At 39.7% G+C, this 18,238-nt stretch overlaps 2 protein-coding genes across 4 annotated transcripts; both read right to left on the bottom strand.

The window, feature by feature from the left end:
* Positions 1-1,662: 1,662 nt before the first annotated feature.
* On the bottom strand, positions 1,663-10,743 carry LOC133890776 (uncharacterized). 3 transcript variants are annotated; one of them, XM_062331318.1, is made up of 16 exons: positions 10,418-10,743; positions 9,000-9,214; positions 8,563-8,699; positions 8,364-8,474; positions 8,172-8,273; positions 7,516-7,627; positions 7,272-7,442; positions 6,890-7,058; positions 6,710-6,791; positions 6,539-6,632; positions 5,836-5,932; positions 5,143-5,236; positions 4,447-4,519; positions 3,436-3,609; positions 2,510-2,632; positions 1,663-2,143 (listed from the first exon to the last, which is right to left on the bottom strand). In XM_062331318.1, exons 1-16 carry the CDS (start codon positions 10,446-10,448, stop codon positions 1,982-1,984), a joined length of 1,947 nt encoding a protein of 648 aa, XP_062187302.1. In that variant the 5' UTR covers positions 10,449-10,743; the 3' UTR covers positions 1,663-1,981. The 3 variants fall into 3 exon arrangements, with proteins under 3 accessions (XP_062187302.1, XP_062187300.1, XP_062187301.1); XM_062331316.1 differs by having other exon boundaries at positions 7,242-7,442; positions 10,418-10,742; XM_062331317.1 differs by having other exon boundaries at positions 7,242-7,442; positions 7,516-7,624; positions 10,418-10,741.
* Positions 10,744-12,434: 1,691 nt separating this feature from the next.
* LOC133890948 (uncharacterized) lies at positions 12,435-15,918 on the bottom strand. Its single transcript, XM_062331603.1, has 2 exons — positions 14,993-15,918; positions 12,435-13,253 (listed from the first exon to the last, which is right to left on the bottom strand). Exons 1-2 carry the CDS (start codon positions 15,781-15,783, stop codon positions 12,608-12,610), a joined length of 1,437 nt encoding a protein of 478 aa, XP_062187587.1. The 5' UTR covers positions 15,784-15,918; the 3' UTR covers positions 12,435-12,607.
* Positions 15,919-18,238: the final 2,320 nt, after the last annotated feature.

Genomic DNA, 18,238 nt, shown 5'->3' with positions numbered 1-18,238 from the left:
ATCACTCCCTTTTACTCGACTTCACAACCTTGAACTGTCTCTGAAGACACAGTGACTAGAATTTTACTACATCAATAACAGTCTCCTTACTATGGTACATAGTACTCTGAGACACCTCATTCTTATGATATTTCTAAAGTGTCTTATGACCCTCACTCACCACTAGCTCTGAAAATTTCTGATTCCTCCACTCTACAGGAACAGGAGCATTTTTCTCCTCATCAGACGAATCCTAATCGACAATGACTTCCTCCAGCTCTTGATCCTCCATCCCATCTCTTCAATTATGCTAGGGATGTACTTCCCTTCATTAGCTACACCCCTCGATTGCATCTCCCACACATCTCTAACGTCTTACTTGTCCTCCACAGTTGTCGGATCTGCTTCATCCACCATTACCTGATTTGTTCCTACTACTGCTTCCGAAACGTTTATTTCTATTGGATCCTTCTGGTACGCCTCAGCTAGCAGCACAAGAGGAAGACCATGTTTACATGATATATCTATATACTACTTCTAAGTAGATGTCACATTAATCGAGACGAGCTCCCTAAAATACCACTGAGTAGCATAGCTTAGCACAACTCTTAGCTTAAGCTCATGTTGTTATGAATCTAGTTGAAAATGGCGCATGAGCCACTTACATACGTCCACTATGGTCATCTTATTGACTCTACTAAGTCCTTTGATGACATGCTAAAATACAAAGATATCTACACCATTAGGATCATAACCAATTTGACTTTCACTATAATATATCTAAAAATATTATTTTGTCGTACATCCCTGAAAGCATCCGAAAATATATCCAATATTAATACCGAAAAACTATACTTCTGATTATCGAAACTCTAACAAAATTATCGACATCGATGATTACCTAATAATATGTTTAGTTCACTACAATCAATATTACTCCAAAGCAAACTAACCAATTTAAATTAATTAACCATTCATCTATTTAATAAAGTTTCCAATTATCTATAATTATTACTTATATCATTATTCTATAAATCTAGATAATCGAAATTACCGTACTCTAAATACTACTATATATCTGATGACTATCCTACCATATTAAAATTAATCTTTATAATGTACTACAAAAGACAGCATACCCTACATTTCTAAACACTAAGTCTCATATAATATAACTATTATTACGTCGCTAAACCCTAAATCTTGTGATACTTTAATTACTAATAAAAACATAAATCTAGAAAAAATACTAAAAACTGAGATCCAAAATCCACAAATCAAAATTAGTAGAACTTAACCGCGCTACCTCACTCTTCTCTCCTCTCCTCCCCTCTTTTTTTGGATTTAAATAACTATTTTAACTAATTTTTAGCCTTTTATACTATTAGGATAGTGAAAAAAGACAGGTGCAGAGGCTAACTACTCCTAAGAGGACGGCAAAAGAGCTATCCACCTTCTTAGTAAGTGGTAAAGTACCGTATGACCAACGGGCATGAGGATAGACCCTACCCACTCTTTGAGATTGCAATAAAAAGTAACACTACTACCGTAATATTCTTACCGTCCTCTGAAATCATTGTAGCCCTTTCAAAAAAAGGTATGCGCCTATTTATATAAATACTATCATAAAGGGTCTATTTATTTAAATATTAATGATAAAAAAATATTAAAAAACTCTAGATATGAGCACCCGATAACTCCCACCTTCAGAGTACCATTCTTTCTACAGCACCTTCCCTGCATCTCAAGTTTTCTACACTCGTCACTAAGTCTTGGCACATTAAAATTTCGTCACTAAGTCTTGGCATATTAAAATTTGTCCGCTACCTTGCCCTTCCGATGGCATAGCAGAAAAGATGCGCAGGCAACCAGTCCAGCTCTGATGAGCTATCATCAAGAGTATCTACTAAGTTTTACATCGCTAAATAAAGAGATGACACCACCATGTACAACACCAGAGACTGCTGTACCGAAAGAACAGGAACAGTTGGCAGGCTGTGCCCTAAGACCTGCAGGTGCGGTATACCTCACCCCGCATCACATCGATCGGTCCATGGTCGAGTGTGTAGCGATCCGGGCCAAGATACACGCCAGTCTTCTCAAGAAGAGACAAGCCTTCCTCCCTGCCAAACCTTGAGGAATAAAGCTTCAGGTACTCGATGTCCTGCGTGGAAAAGCGACAAGAAACAGCCGTGAGCACGAGCCAACAGTGAGAAATTTAGAGGTACAGCGAGCTTCCAGTTTGCACTATCGACCACACCTGTGCAAATGGAAATCAACTGAACAAGTGGGAAGCTGTAATGCTTAGATTAGTCATGCAAGTGGGAAGCTGTAATGCTTCGATTAGTCATTTTGGTAGAAAGCTGTGGACTTCATAATTTCTAATGTGCTAAGTAGAATTACAAAGACTTAGCTTAGTTAACAAGTCATGAAGTCCAGGTCAGATTAAGCGCTCAGATCTGAATAGTTTTATTACTCAAAAGCTAAAAAAGCTAGTATTGTTAAAAACACATTCTCACAAAATTATCACCTGCATGCCACTGAGAATGCGCTCTAGCCTGGTGGATGCAACTGGTTCATGTGACGAAGAAAACACTTCACCAGGATAGAACAGTACCCCATCGCCAGGAGGAAGACCACGTCGGAAACAGATCTGTGGCACCATTAAGTTTGAGTATCAGAAATGAAGAAATGGTTGGACACAAGATCTCTGAAATTTGCAAATGTAGATTGAATTCAACTTCAAACTTGGAACAACAATGTATGAATCTTAGATTAAGAGTAGAAAATGGTATGTTCTAACATTGAATTGGAAACAATTCAGATTTTTTAAATTTCAATGTAAACTGAACCCAAAGTCTGTAGAAAATTACAAAACAAGGACTAGAGTTAAAATTTTAAACTAAATTATATCCGCAAAATGCAAATATTGTAAAACAAGAATAACTGGGCACTTGCATCTTTGCTAAAGTTTTTTTTTTTGTCTCAATGTTGACGGAAAAAAGGTGTCATTTAGCATGTAACTGGACATTTGTACACTTATTATTCAGCATGAACAGTTAGTCTGTTCAAATATATTTTTGCTTTCTCTATTGTATTTTGAAACAATATGAGCACCCTAGATCATCTTTACTTGCTGACAGTCATAACACTCGCACTATTGGATGTGCATACGAGTTCAACAATCAAACCCATATCCAATACCCGTGTAACATAGCTTGACACAGCATCTCCAGTAGGTAATATTCTTCTGTAGTTCTAATGCTTCTCATCATAAAGACTAAAACCCAAAGCAATTTGTATATACCTGTCTTGCAACATGGGATGGGTATCAGATATCCATATCCTAAGATGTAGATCTTACTAGGTTTTACATAACTCAGGAAAAAATAATCAGATCCTTCATGTACTAGTGACAGGTCATTATATCAATAGGTTTCACAGCACGCAGCATACCTCAGCACTTGGAATCATAGCCTTCTCATAGCAGTTGGTACCCCAATAAAGGAATCCTGTCCCGCCCTCCTTCCACACTCTCCACATCACTGCCCGATGCTGGGTTCCACGCATCCCAAGGTGCCAGTTTGGCTGAGGATCAGAAGGTCCCAGACAAACGTATGTCCACCACTCCTAAAGGATTGAGATAATATCATCAATATATAAATTATAAAGTTAAGAAAAAAACAGAGAACTCCATGCCTGAGTGACAAATTAATAAGTTCAAGCTAAATGAGAAAACCAAATAAATGCTATTGACCAGGACAATTGAGACGCTCTACAGTCTACAGTTAAAGGAGTCCAACTTAAAAATAGTAGGCTATAACAGTGTGGAAACACTATGCTTCAATGCAGTTGCACGACCCAAAATGAAGATAACAGTGCATAGGTAACATAATCATATAGTTAAGATTATGTGTGTAGTTCTGACATCTGACTGCGCTGACAACAGATATGGAATTCCTCATCACATCCTTTCAAGGGAGCTCACAAAATTTGAAGATCTCTTTCAACAAGAAAGAAAATATTAACATTATCATTAAAAACAAGGAAAACAGTCTAGTGCCATCAAGAAAATGCTTTACTTCTTGGTCACCGACCACCACCAGCAGCAATACATACTATAGATATAGGGCTAGTGCGAGAGCACCAGATGACAATAACAAAAGAAAAAGAAAAGTAAAAGGGTGACACGCACAGGAGTTGTTCACATAAAATGTTAGTAGGAAGTAGTCACCATATTTCATAAATGTATGAAACCGGCCCGCCCTCATCCAATTAACGTACTTTTGTAGTTCTGATGCATGCTTGATTTTATACCGGTAGTCGATAGATACGAATCAGTGTTACCCAGAAACAAATGATGTAATGTCATGGCACATGCTTATAAAATGAAACTATAGATACTGTAAAAATAAAAAGGCATGGTTTACCAATTCATTATTTTGAAGGAACACAATTTGTTCTTACCTCACCAAGCTCAGGTCGTAATTCAGTAACAATATCCTTCACTAAGTCCTCTCTTGTGCCAAGAACCCACTCACTGTATAAGAAGACAATAAATTAATAGTCCAAGTGGTTTGTTGGCCCAGGATTGAAGAGGTATAACATTGTCATTAGTTTGCACCACACCACCGATACTTCTAACAGCATCTGTAACACATATCCAACCTACATATGGTGCCACCACATCCACAACATATATTGGAGCTGTAAGTTCCATCAGATAATGTTATGTAATCATAATGCCAGGGCCTTGAGATAAGGGAAAATTTCTTCTTTGACACACAAGGATGATAGTTCCATCTGTTTTGGTCTATTTTTGTTAACATACTAACATGAATTTTCGAAACCTTGACTATTTGATGCAGAAGCTAAGTTCCTAGCCCCATGATTTGTAGGACAAGGGTGCAAGATAAGGATAAAACACTAACACTCTGAACCTCATATATTATGTTAGTAGAATCTTAGTGTCAAACACTAAAAATAAAACATCTTAGCATTAGTATAGATGGCAAGGGAAACTGAATTAAACACACAAAATATCTAGAGAAAATGTGTCCATATCATGCTGTCGCTGTACATGTGCATGTTGGTGCAATATTCAATGCCATACCCATACAAATTTAGCAACCTAGAAGAATGCAAGCCAGCAGCAATGCGTACCTCGTGCAAAAGATCTGTGTGTGTGGACGTAGAAAATTTGGAACTTTCACAAACGCTTCAAATGTAGAAGGAGCCAGTTCAGAACCACTTGGGCCTACACAGATCATTAAAATTATAAGGAAAAAAAATCCTAGCTATGCTACAGAAACTTACGAGTTGTCAAGTGCAATGACTTCCGTAGGTATAATAATCTAAACTTCCAGAACCTAACAATAACATCCCACACCAGAAAACCAACACCAGACAGAGTGACAGAAGATTTTTGCCTCTAAGCCAAATAATGATATGTTCATTTCATAAACATATACAAAGCACAGTACCTAATAACTGGCTAAGCAAAACAAGGTAGTTAATTAGTTAGGGTAAAGGCTATAGGAATTCTCATCAGCAGTGATAAAAGGTAGTTTATCCTTAATTTCTTCTTGATCAAATTAATGCTAATTATTTAACTGTACAGTATTTCACTGTGCCATACTGCCATATGTTATAATCTTGCTTTCACATCTTTGCTTCGCTGCATTCATTTTCCACCACATAGAGTAATATAAAATGACAGACAGCAGTAAAGATAGTGACAGAAAAAAAAACTCTCACTTGTCTAATAAGCTTCCTATTAAGTAAAGTGTAAAGTGTGCAGTTCTAAAAAGAGGCAGTGTTCATCAAGAAAAGGACATCAGATTGTCTTATACTCACCACAATAATAAGTTGTTAAAATTCGCACATCAGATGCATATGACCGTAACTCATTAGAGATGCTGCATATCACGTCATACTGTTTCACATTCAATGGCTGAAAAGTTGAAAATAACTGTAAGATGACCGTAGGGTAACTCTTCTCCAGTAGTTGAAGCAAGTGGACTATACATTATCACAAAGTAACAAAGAACAGATTTTTACAACAAAGTGTCCTGCAAGAATCATTACACTCTAGGGAGCATAGTAGTTGTTATTTTGGCAACTTCAATGAGTTTATTAAATCTCTCACGCAGTGGCAGGGCATATACAAGTTGCCTTCACCTTTAGCGCTTGTACTCACTGTGTTGTGATCTATAATGAGTGTTGCATGTTTTAGTTACAGTTGTACTTCCCTGACTGTCAATGCTATTTGTATATAGTGGACATTTTGTGTAGGACTGGATGTAATAAATGGTGGCACAAACCCAATAGACACCACAACTAATTCCCTCATCAAAATTAAACAAGTCCTAAAATCATATATCTTTCCATCCATATAAAAAGAATAGAAAATACAGCTAAAATAATGATCTAAGGCACCAATTGGCTAGTTGTGAATATTTGAACCCATAGCTATTAGGCACAACAAGTTTTGCTCTACCCCAAGCCCACATTGGTGTTCCCAGGCATCAGGGAATAGCAGAAAAGTAAAATAACTCACCTCATCCCACAAATAGAAGTAAGCTTTCGGCCAATGAGGTGTCAATTTTAAGATTTCAACCTCTCTTCTCAAGGAATTTTTTGCAGCATCAGTACTATTGTGCATCAAAATGGAGCCGAATTAATAAAAGTAACAAGCTGATATAAAATTCAGAAGGAATTCAACCAATACCATGACAGGATAGGCGCATAGGGTACAGCATATGCTGCCAATCTTGGGTCAGAGTAATATTCATTAGCCTTTGGATGATCAGCTAAAATAATAGAAACAAAGTAGAAAAAACATCATGTATGAGTATAAATTTCAATGAACCAGCATATTCTTTTATGAGAGAAAAAATTTAAGTGTTACCAGGCCAAGGGCATGTGTATGCTAAAATGCGCATGCTGTCACCCCATCTGCAGAAAAATGGACTAATTCTATATTGGAGGAGCCACCTAAAATGACGATCCAGTGCATCATACCATCCTTCAGTGCCATGTTCCAAACAGAAACGGTCTTCAATCACAGTTTCAGATACCTAAGGTATAGTCAAAGGAGAACACATCCATATGATCATGATACAAATGTAAATTGCCGGTGGCTGCAAAGCAACACTGATATAGACAATTCAACAACAAATTCTAAAATTTGGTTCTGATTATGTGTTGCACACCACAGAAATGGAAACGTAACATAGTAAAAGGGAATATTGCCAGGATACACCAAAAACAGCAGGTAAAGAAGGTGTCACCGGGAGAGTGAAATCCCAAACAGTAAGGCTTAACTTCAGACGAACTGAAACATTGTTCATAACATCTTCATCCATCATGTCTCCTAATCCATTATTCTCCTGACAGTCCTGGAATGCCGGAATATCCAACATCCTCCTAAGTGAGGTTGACGCAGATGTCAATCTTTGTACCTAAATGTTATAGCACTATTAGAAAATGAATTATATGGCTAGGCTTTAAGATTATATTATCATAGTAGAATACCATTTCTTCTGATGACGAGTAGTCTCTAGGTTCAGTGATGTCAAGACAACTTCTTAGTTCTCTATATAGCCGGTACCTCTCAGATTTTGGTAAAGATTCTGTTTTGGAACTACTAGCAAGAAAATAGTCAGTAAATAAATATAACCCACAAATCAAACCTAAATATTGCCTGGACACTCCTGAATAAGCTTGGGGTTCTTGTTACAGAGTGCCGTAAAACTATTTCTCTTGTTTCATACTTTCGTGACCTTCTGAATCCTTCTGAATTTTGTGAATGCTAGCTAAAGTATATAAGCAGGTACACTCATTATTTACTCAAGGCTACAAATTTGAGAATTTCAAATAACACATTTTAAGAAGAAAAAACTATATAGCACTTACAGAGTTATCATTCCATATAATACGTTTAATGATACATCTTGTTCTAGTATACAAGTGAACACTTGGGTCAGCTTTTGAACTAAGAATCAACATTCGTGCCCAAGCATGTCTAATCAGGTGGATCCACTTTTTAACATGTAGACACTTGGGTCAGCATTAGAATTGACATTCATGCCCAACCATGTATAATCAGATGGATCCACTTTTTTCTGTAAACCTAAAGGCAACTACTACTTATAACAGAACAAGATAGAAAGCAGCAAGGAAAAGCTTACTCTGCTTCTGTCTTAACAGCAGTAATGAATATTTCGCCCTCATATAGACCTGGCGGTTGTCCACAAGGAACATTCAATGATACCCATACTGCAGTTGTCTCCCTGTACAAACAAAGTGAAGTGGCATTTATTTATATAAGAAATAAAAAATGTCACTGTAACTCATAGTTATCTAGAGCACAGAAGCAGTACCCTGGATGTAGGCTTATTTGAGGACTGAGTGGATCAATAGGCACAAGAGCGTCTGGTACACCTAAGATAGGCACCACACGTCGCAAAGTTATAGATTGACCAACCACTAGCCTGGTACAACACTGCTATAATCATCGAAATAGAATTGTGCAAATGTAGGTCTCCCCTAAAAGAGATTTTAAATTTTAAACAAACAAACCTGTCTCCTGAGGAGGAGCGGAGATCGCTGCACTGAATCTGCACAGACCCTGCAATACCTGAAGTGGCCCATGAAACCTTTGGGCGTAAAGCAATTTGAAAACTTTCTCTTTCGTTTCTTGCTGCCAAAAGGTTGACCTAAAGAAAAAGTAACATTTGAAAATTTTGGCAAGGAACATAATAATAATAATAAACTAAATCATGCCAACTGAAAGCACAATGAATCTGGTAGCAGTAGAAAACTGCGATATCACATTTTAAAGAACAAGCAACAGGATTTGAGAATAACAGCATATGTCAAGTAACTGACAAAAGAAAATACTCCATATCAGAAAAAATGAATAGTAGCATCACTACTAAAACATTAGTTTTAATGAAATGCCAAAGCAAGAATCTAGTTTTCCTCCACCAGTGCCGATAAAATGAAATACAACTTACTTTCTCTAGAGGTCGAGGTGCTTCTTGTTGGCTAACATTTGCTGTGCTGGGCATAGACCACACATGCAAAAGATCTTCTGAGTGTACTTTCGTAGGATCAATCCCACCAGCACCCAGGCTCGACCCCCATAAGCCTCCATCCACCCAGCCATAACTAGTCCCTCCGCCAGCTATACCTTCAACAGGTGGTACAGAAACATCTTGTGTCTTCCCTCCTGCAATCACACAAACAAGAAGGATTTGTAGTCAAACTACAAACTACAAAAGTGAAAATTAGGCACCAAGATTCCTATTTCCAATGGATTTCGGTCCAAATCTCAAAACTACATATATGTTTCTCACTATTAACAAGCAAACTATACTGACTGTTATGGATCAGCAATTCCGATGTGAAAAGACTTTCTGCTTATGATATATTGTTCAATGAAATGCATACTGTTACCATAATAGGCTCCAATACTTGACAATGAAAGAAATCAAAAACATTGAGCTTGATGGATAAAGGAATGTGCATGCTGTGCGTGGGCTATGTCAACATTTCCTATCTCTCCACAGGACATGCTTAGTTGAATAATACATGTTTCCCAGATCACAACTCAATAGTCAAAACTTATATTTCTCGGAGACAATATAATTGGGGAAGTATCTATTGCAAACGCATCATTGAGAGCTAACTTACTAGCAACTCCTCTGAATCTAATCCATCCAAACTTTATCCAACGGCTAATGTGTGGATTTGCACACTGGATATTTCTTAATATAAGTATTGATTCACTAACATCCCTGAATCTTTTGGCATGATCCATTTTCCTATGGGATGGTTCCGCATTCACAGTTACACCAAATTTCCCACATCTTCTGCTATGTGTTTGCATGGCTTTGACCTCCAAGCTGTCATGACATATGATGTGCCAGACCACCCGCTTAGGCTCAGAACTGATTGGAAATGGGCTCAAACCAATGACACCGGAAATGCCAAAAGGAGCGTGAGCATCCCCGTCAAAGTTGTGTTCACTTTCCACCATTAAACTCAAAGCAAAGAACTCAGTAATGTCGCATATGCAGGTCAAGTTTAATTGAAATCCAATAACCTATTCGACAATTACCCTCCTACGAGCAAAGAGTAGAGGCGAGCAATCTCGCCACATTGGACCCAATAACGGCACAATCACGAACTCAACTTGAGAGCAGTAGAATTCAGTACCGACCGGAGCTCACACACTCCTACACCTACTGCCCCGTACAATCCAAGCAGCCACAGTAACATTCAACACCAGCTCCACACGCGCAGTGGATAAAGTGAAAAAAAAAATGGCGAGGGGTGATTCGGAAGCATCCAATTAGACGCGCAGTGGATCGAACTGTTCCCGACAGCAAACCAGCTCGATCGGACGGTGGAGGCGGGAGAGGGTGGGTACCTGCGGCGGAGTTGGAGTCGCCTGGGTCCATGGCGTCTTTCGGCGACGGATCGGGGAGGGCGACGGCAGCGGCGACGGCGACGAAGCGTTGGAGTTGGGAGTGGCGGGGTGATGGGGGATGGTTAAGTGGGGAGGGAGCAGTTGCTGTGTTCCCCAAGGCCTGAGACTCCCGACCTCCCACGGAACCGGAAGCGGAGCCACGCGGGGCAGGGAGGGGAGGGCCGAGGGGGCAACCGGCAAAGGACCCAACCGACGGTGGCAGGGATCAATGATCAACGTGGTGACTGACTGACTCTGCCGTGTCCGCGTGTTGCGGTGCGTTGTGTGGGCGGCACCGTGGCACGGGGGGAGCAGGCCTGGTTAGATTGCAACTATGATCGTTTTTTTTTTCAGTTCTAAATTTATCACATTTAAAATTAGTTAAGTATGATTTTACTTTTAAAAATATGATTAACAAATTTTAGTACTTATGATGTAAAGTTAGTTAAAAACTAAAAGTATAATATGTGAACTCAGGACTAATAAAATGTAGTTTATCACAGTTATAACTAACAGTTAATCAAAAGTTATTTTAAAATCTGTAGTATAACTAAATTCAGATGTGATAAGATTAGACTCAAACCAACTAACCGGAAAGGACCCGCCGGCGTGTGCCCCGTTCTGTAAAACTCCTCGATATGAGTATTGCTTTGCAAAATGTGATGCGCATACTCTCTCCTAAGTAGATTTATAATATCGTTTGTACCTGAAAACCGATCCCGGCGGTTACAGAAATTTACGATTATTATAAAAATTGCTTAAAATTCAGTGGGAATTTATTTAGAATTCACTCGATCAAATTTAAAAATCAGATAAAAAAAATCGACCACATCGATATTCGGTAACCGGTCCAATTACACCTATAACCGAGCGAATTCGTCGATTTATCGACCGGATTTTTCCCATTTTCAGTATTGACCGCATTTCTCCGTAACCGTTCGGTTTTCTTAAATTTTTAGTGAAGTTGAAAAAAAATGACTCAATCTTGTAAAATTAATAAATAATTCATCTAAGCTTCAAATCAAATAAAACAAATTTTGTTAGTTTTCTTGTAGCATTATCTACATGATAAAAGTATTTATACTCATAAAAAAGTTGAATATTTTTTGTGAGAAAATGTATTTGCTAAACCTAGTTAAATAATACATAGTTATCTCTTTGCTAATAAAAAATTATGTAACCAATTTTGTTAGTCTTCTTACATGATCTTATGTCTTTTAAAAATGCATGAACTCATGAAATAGTAAATGTAATATATAGTATTGTGTAAATATATTGTAACTAGATTAATTCATAACTAACACATCACACCTCTAAAAATTAGTGAAACTATTTTTATTAGTTTACTTATACTATTCTTTATGTAGAAAAAATAATGGTAGAAATGATAAAATTAATTACAGTGATGTTTCTTAACATATTTATTTTATGCTTGTGAACTTTGTAAAAATCATGGAATAATTTAATTAATATGATGCAAATGATATTATTTTTGAAAAAAAAAATCATAAAAGATCTTAGAATTGTCTCCAATTTTTATATGATTTTTTTATTTTTTTAATTTAAATTTGAAAACCGTTCGTATTATAAAATCTCTGCGGATAGGTAAGCTCAGTAACCACGATAATCACCCTCACATCTTCGAACCCTGCTCGCGAGTCGTGACGAGGTAGCAGGGGTGGCGGCCGTCAACAGCGGGCGCAGGAGCACGTCTCCGGCAAATACTGCAATGTTTTCGTCCCGACAAATTCAGCCACCGCAACGCAGGCGCTAGAAGATGACACTTCGACAGAAGGTCACACGAACACCTGCTTATGTCCGGCGTGATTTTACAACAATAGGCAAAAAGCAGTTCAGTATTCGGCAAGTGCGCGCTTGCTCGGTCTAGAACAGCATTGCTCACCTTTGACTAACCATCGTTCCAGGACACCATGGGCCTCGTTAGTGTACGTAATTGTACAAGAATTGCACTGAGATCTAAACAAACCACGACTCCAACCTGGGATGCAATTTGATAAGATACATTGACCTATAGCAGCTAACATATAGTCCATTCCACACACCACGCGTTGTCAGGGTAACAGCAACCCAAACAAGCATCCGAAATACACCAAGTACAGACTAACCCAGTTAAATTGTAACAAAATTCATCTAAGACTGCATGGCATCATCTCCACCCGCCTCCCCTGGCACTTCACTGAACATGTACTGGCTCTGATACTCCATCAGATACTGCGTCGACCGCTTCACATCGAGAAAGAGCTGGTAGACCCGGCTTATGTCCTCCATCTCCACCACCTTGCCCTTGCGCTTCTGGCAGGCTAACGCGGCAGCGGTGATCAGGTGGATGGCATACCTCAGGGAGGTCTCCACGCCAATCTTCGTGAGCAGAACCTTGGCGTCCGTGGCCATTTCCACGTCCTCCTCGTCGCACCTGATGTCTAGGATCTTTCGGATCTCATCCTCTGTGTACGGCTGCGTCGTGATGATCAAGAGGCGGTCAAGGAAATCTGGCGGTATCCCGTGTGGCGACCGGTAGTTTGTCCCGCGGATGGATGTGATCCCTCGGTTTGTGGCAATAACTAGGATCGGAGCCATATCATTTTCCAATGCACGGTTTAGGAAAGAGAAGCATTCGATATCTAGCATGTGGACTTCATCAATAAACAGAACACCAGGCACAATCTCAGCCTTTCCTTCCTCCCTCCACTCTGCAACTTTTGTGTCAATCTGCTCTCGAACCTCTGCACGAATTTCACCAGTGTCACCAGTGAACAGTGCAAGAAAACCCTGTGTCCTGGACAGAAAATAACAAGACAATAGAAATGAGTAGGCTGGGACACTTTAGTTTTCACACTATATACAAATTACATCTGAACACAGTAAACATTTGTAGCCAACAGAAGTATGATAAGAATTGATGAAAAAGGGAAAAGTTAAGTGCAATCCCAACCAAACAATATCCTCTGACAGACCCATACGATCATTCCATCATTTCAACAGTTTGGTAAAGAAGACCTTTGACATAAATATAGCATCAAGATCAGTTAAAGACATCAATGCTTGTAGATATCTGCTTATTATATGTTTGTAAAATATCTCTGTGGTCTATCTTTGAGCATGGGGTCCATATACTTACATATGCACACATATACTTCTAACGAGGCATTGACTAATGGTATCTTGTACTGATTGGATTAACTTATTTCCATGGACCATATCCTCTACAAATGCATCCCTGCACAAAACTGGACGCTCAAACAGCATCTTGCAGGTCCTTTGTTTGATCTGACTTACAAGAGTATACTGGATAACACAGCATTCTCTATTTCTCTACCAAGACTAAGGCCCAAAAGGCAAAAAAAAAAAGGTCCTATTTTGTGCAGGACAATTCGAAGTATACTTCATATTGTTCAATGGGATTGGCAAAAAAAAGGGCCCTAGTTTAAAGCCCACAAGAATTAGACATGCCATCTAAGTGCTTCATCTTATCCAACATAATGGAAAATCTCAGGGGATGGTTAAACTAGCAGGTAAACTCTATTTCATAATTGTTCAATGTTTTGGGATTTCCTGTGAGAGTAAATATAAAGCCCAGCCATCATCCTAATGGATATAATAAAACCCAATTAAGCTGCAATGGATATTAGTTTCCTGGAATCTGAACCCAGAAAAAAAATGTGGAACCAAATAGCACATTTGAATTGTGGGAAGGAACAGCATCCTTGCAGGGGAGTTATGATACAAGGCATACCATGGCAGCAAATATTTTTATGTTCTAACTTCAATTAAACGATATGATGATCACATCAAAGTGTCAAATTTATCTCAGTATAGTTCAGGACACCACATGAACAATACCAAAACAGATTAAGATTTCTAAATCTTAATTAGTTATGTAATGCATTTTCAAGTCACCTGTCAAGAATCGGCATGTCAAAACATTAAGTCATCAACCACAAGTTGCTGCTTAGATTTTTTAAGAATGAAATATCAGCATAAAGTTGCTTCTGTGGGTAAGCATATAGGTTTAGTGATCTTTGCCAATGCATGTATGCTTGATGATGGCCAAATCAATCACAACATTAGCTTGACATAGAATAGAAAATATTTCTACAGCTCACACTAGTGGAAGTGAACTCTAAAATAAACATTGGGGAGTGATGGGTGATCCTTTGTTGAGCTCATAATTGCTTGCAGAACTGCAACAGACCTTGGACAGCTAGCAATGAAACATCACTTAAACTCAGCAATAACCAAGGTAGAGCCAAGTCAATGTAGATTATCCTAGCTAGTAGAATTTCAAATTACCGCTAGACTTTTTTTTACTGGTATATGTTTTATTGCTGTGGTAATTTGCAAGACATAGTGAACTTTTAACACCTCTACTAGATAACACATCGTGAAGATTTAATACAATTTCCCTTCACAGAGCTGTTAAATGAGAGAAAAATAGCTAGCTGTATGTGTATCTAATTCAGTCTAGACATTGGTATGAATTATGAAATAATTCACGGGAAGGGGATGTGAAGATACCTGCTATTGATGACATCAATCTCATGTAAGGTGACACAGTGCACGACCTCCTTGCGCTTCTGGAGCTCACCATCAGGACATTTGACAAACTTGGTGTGCGGGCCAACAGCATCATAATCCCGCGACCTCCCGATGGAGCGGCCAAGCTTGGTGACCTTCCCGGAGGCCTTGTCAAGCGCAATCACATCCCCACTCTGTACCTTCTCCTTCCCAAGAGCCTCAATCATCTTTCCCCCAAGCTCGTACACCGTCTCCATGTCCGTGGTCTTCAGCGTGAGTCGCCCGGTCTTCCCGGCTGCAGTAGCACCGGAAGGCGCGCCCGAGCTGCCGCCAGCACCGGCGGCAGATAAGGGGCGGTCGATAGAGACCTCGACGACCTCGCCCTCGATTATCTCCGCCTCCTCCTTGATACGGACGCCGATGGCGCGGCGGAAGGCCTGGGTGAGCGCTTCGGTCTTGGAGAGGTCGAGGGAGAAGAGCTCCGAGGCGGCGATGGAGGCGAAGGGCGTCTCGGCGCCGAGGGACTTGGCGATGCCCATGGCGAGCGCGGTCTTGCCGGTGCCGGGCTGGCCCGCGAGGAGGACGGCGCGGCCGGCAATTTTGCCCTGGCGGATGAGCTGGAGCATGAGGCCGGCGGCGCGGCGGGCGGGGAGCTGCCCGACCATGCCCTCCGATGCGTCGCGGGCCTCCAGGGAGGAGTCCAGCCCCAGCCCCCGGATGTGGGAGTGCGCGCCGATGCGCTCGATCCGCATCAGGTCGCGGCTCTCCGACAGCCGCTTGAGCTCCGCCATGGCTACCACCACTCGCCGCCGCCGCTTCGGTGCTTCGCTCTTTCGCTTGTTGCGCTTGGGGGCAGAGGAAAGGTGAGGCTTAAGGCGAGAGCGGGGAACGAGCTAGGGTTTTGTCAGACGATGAAGTGGGTGGAAGGATGTAGGCGAAGACGGATGGGGCCAAGAACAAACAGGCGGGAGCGTAGTCGTGATGGGCTAATACTATTTGGCACATATATGGTTGTGGCCCACTCAGGCCATAATGACTACCGTTTTGTTTCCTGAAAGAAACGGCCTCTCTCACCAGTGCTACTAGGCCCATATTTAAGCCCGGCCAGCTAGTGTACGACAAACTTAATGACCAAAGTAAGGTTCCGTTTGATTAGGCTTATTCTCGCCATCTCACCCTTAGAAACTGAAAGCCCAACTAAACGGTCCACTTCTCAACTCAACTTCTGAAAAGCAAGAGGTTCCCGAAGCTAAATATTTTAAGATTATATGTCCGTTTAAAAAATAATGAGCCATATCTTACCATCACCCGATCAATGGACGAGAACAAGATCTCACCTGTTAAACAGGTGAGATTTTGTGGGCCCCAGCTCTTAACAAATTTAATAGCTAGAGAGAGCCTAGCAGGAAATTCGCTGGTAGCCAGGATCCATAAAGTCTTGAGATCTTATTCTAATCTGTTGAACGGGTGATGATAGGATAGAACTCATTATTTTTCAAATAGACATGTAATTTTAATATATATATATATATATATATAGCATATTTGGTATTCTCGGAAGTATGTACTATCACATATGTATCTCATAATATAGGGAGTATCTCAGGTGATAAATAGTATGTATATAGAGCATGTGAGTATATAAGATCATTTAAATTGTATGTATACATTTTTAGGTGCTTTGTATTTGTTTTAAGTATATTACATTTTTATATACAAATATAAAGGTATTATCAAAACCTATTAAAAATGATGGACTTCTTTTCAATTTTTTCATGTAGTTCGCATTGTAGCATCTTAGAATGAGTATGTAAGTATTCTTATTGTGATAAAGGAGTATATCAAGTTCATTTATGTGGTATATCATTGTGAGTTACAACTTGTTAGATAGACCAGTTACAACTTTACATCCAGAAATGCATAATTGCAACACGAGAATAACATTGTGAGTTACAACTTGTTATTTGTACTGCGCACATCCCCTAGTAACAACTCAAAATACTGTGAGTTACAACTTATTAGGTAGGCCAGTTACAACTTTACGTCCAAAAATGCATAATTGCAATATGAGAAGCTAACACTGTGAGTTACAAATTGTTATTCGCACTGCGCACATCCCCCAGTTACAACCCGAAATACTGTGAGTTACAACCCAAAATATTATGAGTTACAATTTGTGATGTGTGCATAGACATGAACTACAGAGACCGTCAGCGGAGAAGCAAGCCTAGCATGCTTCCTCAGCTTCTGCGGGACACATTTCAATAGTAGGCCTCAAGTCTCGTGAAATTACCCACAAATGCCATCAGATATAACCGCGTTCGCTCGCCCTCGTGACCCGTCTGGCTTGGCCCTTCTCTCGACTCCTCTCTGGTGACGTTTCTCCTTCGGCCCACCCTATCGCCCTCGCCCATCTAGGACGCCACCTGCGACCGTCCATGGCATCGCCCCATCACCCCTGGCCGCTGCCCCTTCCATCGACGCCGCATCTAGGAATTCAGTTTGGTTAAGGTTCCAGCCCTATGCATCTGTAGGACTGAGAATGGCGACTAAAGGGAGGCAAATAGGCACCTCAATAAATTTCTTTCAAAATAGATGGTTTTCTTCTATTTTATCACTCAATGCACCTCAAAAATAAAGCACAACACAAAACACAGTAGAAACACAAAGCTCAACTCAGAAGATCCAACTAGAATAGAAAAAAAATTCAAAAACCAAACTTGAAGATCCAATCAAAGGTGAGTCTCAAGGTTAAAATCGAACACTAGGTTACACAGCAAACAAATTAATAACTCATTCCCACACAAATTTTAGAACTTGAGATAAAAGAATCAAAGAAAACAAATATAAGGTCATTGGTTGAAGAAATTCTCCAAGTTGATGATATAGAGGCAAGAAAGTTCAAGACTCATGAGTATACACTAGTATATGATTTTTATGACTCTAGCAACAAGAAGAATGACTTCACAAGGTGCTGAAAATTCAGCACAAAAATCAAAACAAAAAACACAACGAAACACCAAAAACTTGCAACATCGCAAGGGAACTAATAGAGGGAAACTAAAAGGAGATGTATTCAAGCATATACAAAAACATAAACTTTATTACTCAAAATGGTCAGCCATATTTTAGGTGAATTATAAATATTTTTCACTCAAAACTCTCACATAATACATAGGTTAAACACTCATCATTTTTCTCATCTAAAATCCTAGCACTATGCTCTCAAATGAGTGGTACAATAAG

The sequence above is a fragment of the Phragmites australis genome, chromosome 14, assembly GCF_958298935.1.
Source record: "Phragmites australis chromosome 14, lpPhrAust1.1, whole genome shotgun sequence".
Lineage (NCBI taxonomy): Eukaryota > Viridiplantae > Streptophyta > Magnoliopsida > Poales > Poaceae > Phragmites > Phragmites australis.
The sequence above is the reverse complement of the archived record's forward strand: the minus strand, read 5'-3'. Positions and strand labels throughout refer to the sequence as shown.

What these genes read in the sequence shown, in the direction of transcription:
- LOC133890776 (XM_062331316.1), bottom strand. Translation starts at nt 10,448, where the DNA reads ATGGACCCAGGCGACTCCAACTCCGCCGCAG. An exon ending in TATGCGCCTATCCTGTCATG is followed by an intron (nt 6,633 to 6,709) that starts GTATTGGTTGAA and finishes GATGCACAATAG; the next exon opens with TACTGATGCTGCAAAAAATT. An exon ending in ACTTCTATTTGTGGGATGAG is followed by an intron (nt 5,933 to 6,538) that starts GTGAGTTATTTT and finishes TCAACTTTTCAG; the next exon opens with CCATTGAATGTGAAACAGTA.
- LOC133890948 (XM_062331603.1), bottom strand. Translation starts at nt 15,783, where the DNA reads ATGGCGGAGCTCAAGCGGCTGTCGGAGAGCCGCGACCTGATGCGGATC. An exon ending in ATTGATGTCATCAATAGCAG is followed by an intron (nt 13,254 to 14,992) that starts GTATCTTCACAT and finishes TTTTCTGTCCAG; the next exon opens with GACACAGGGTTTTCTTGCAC.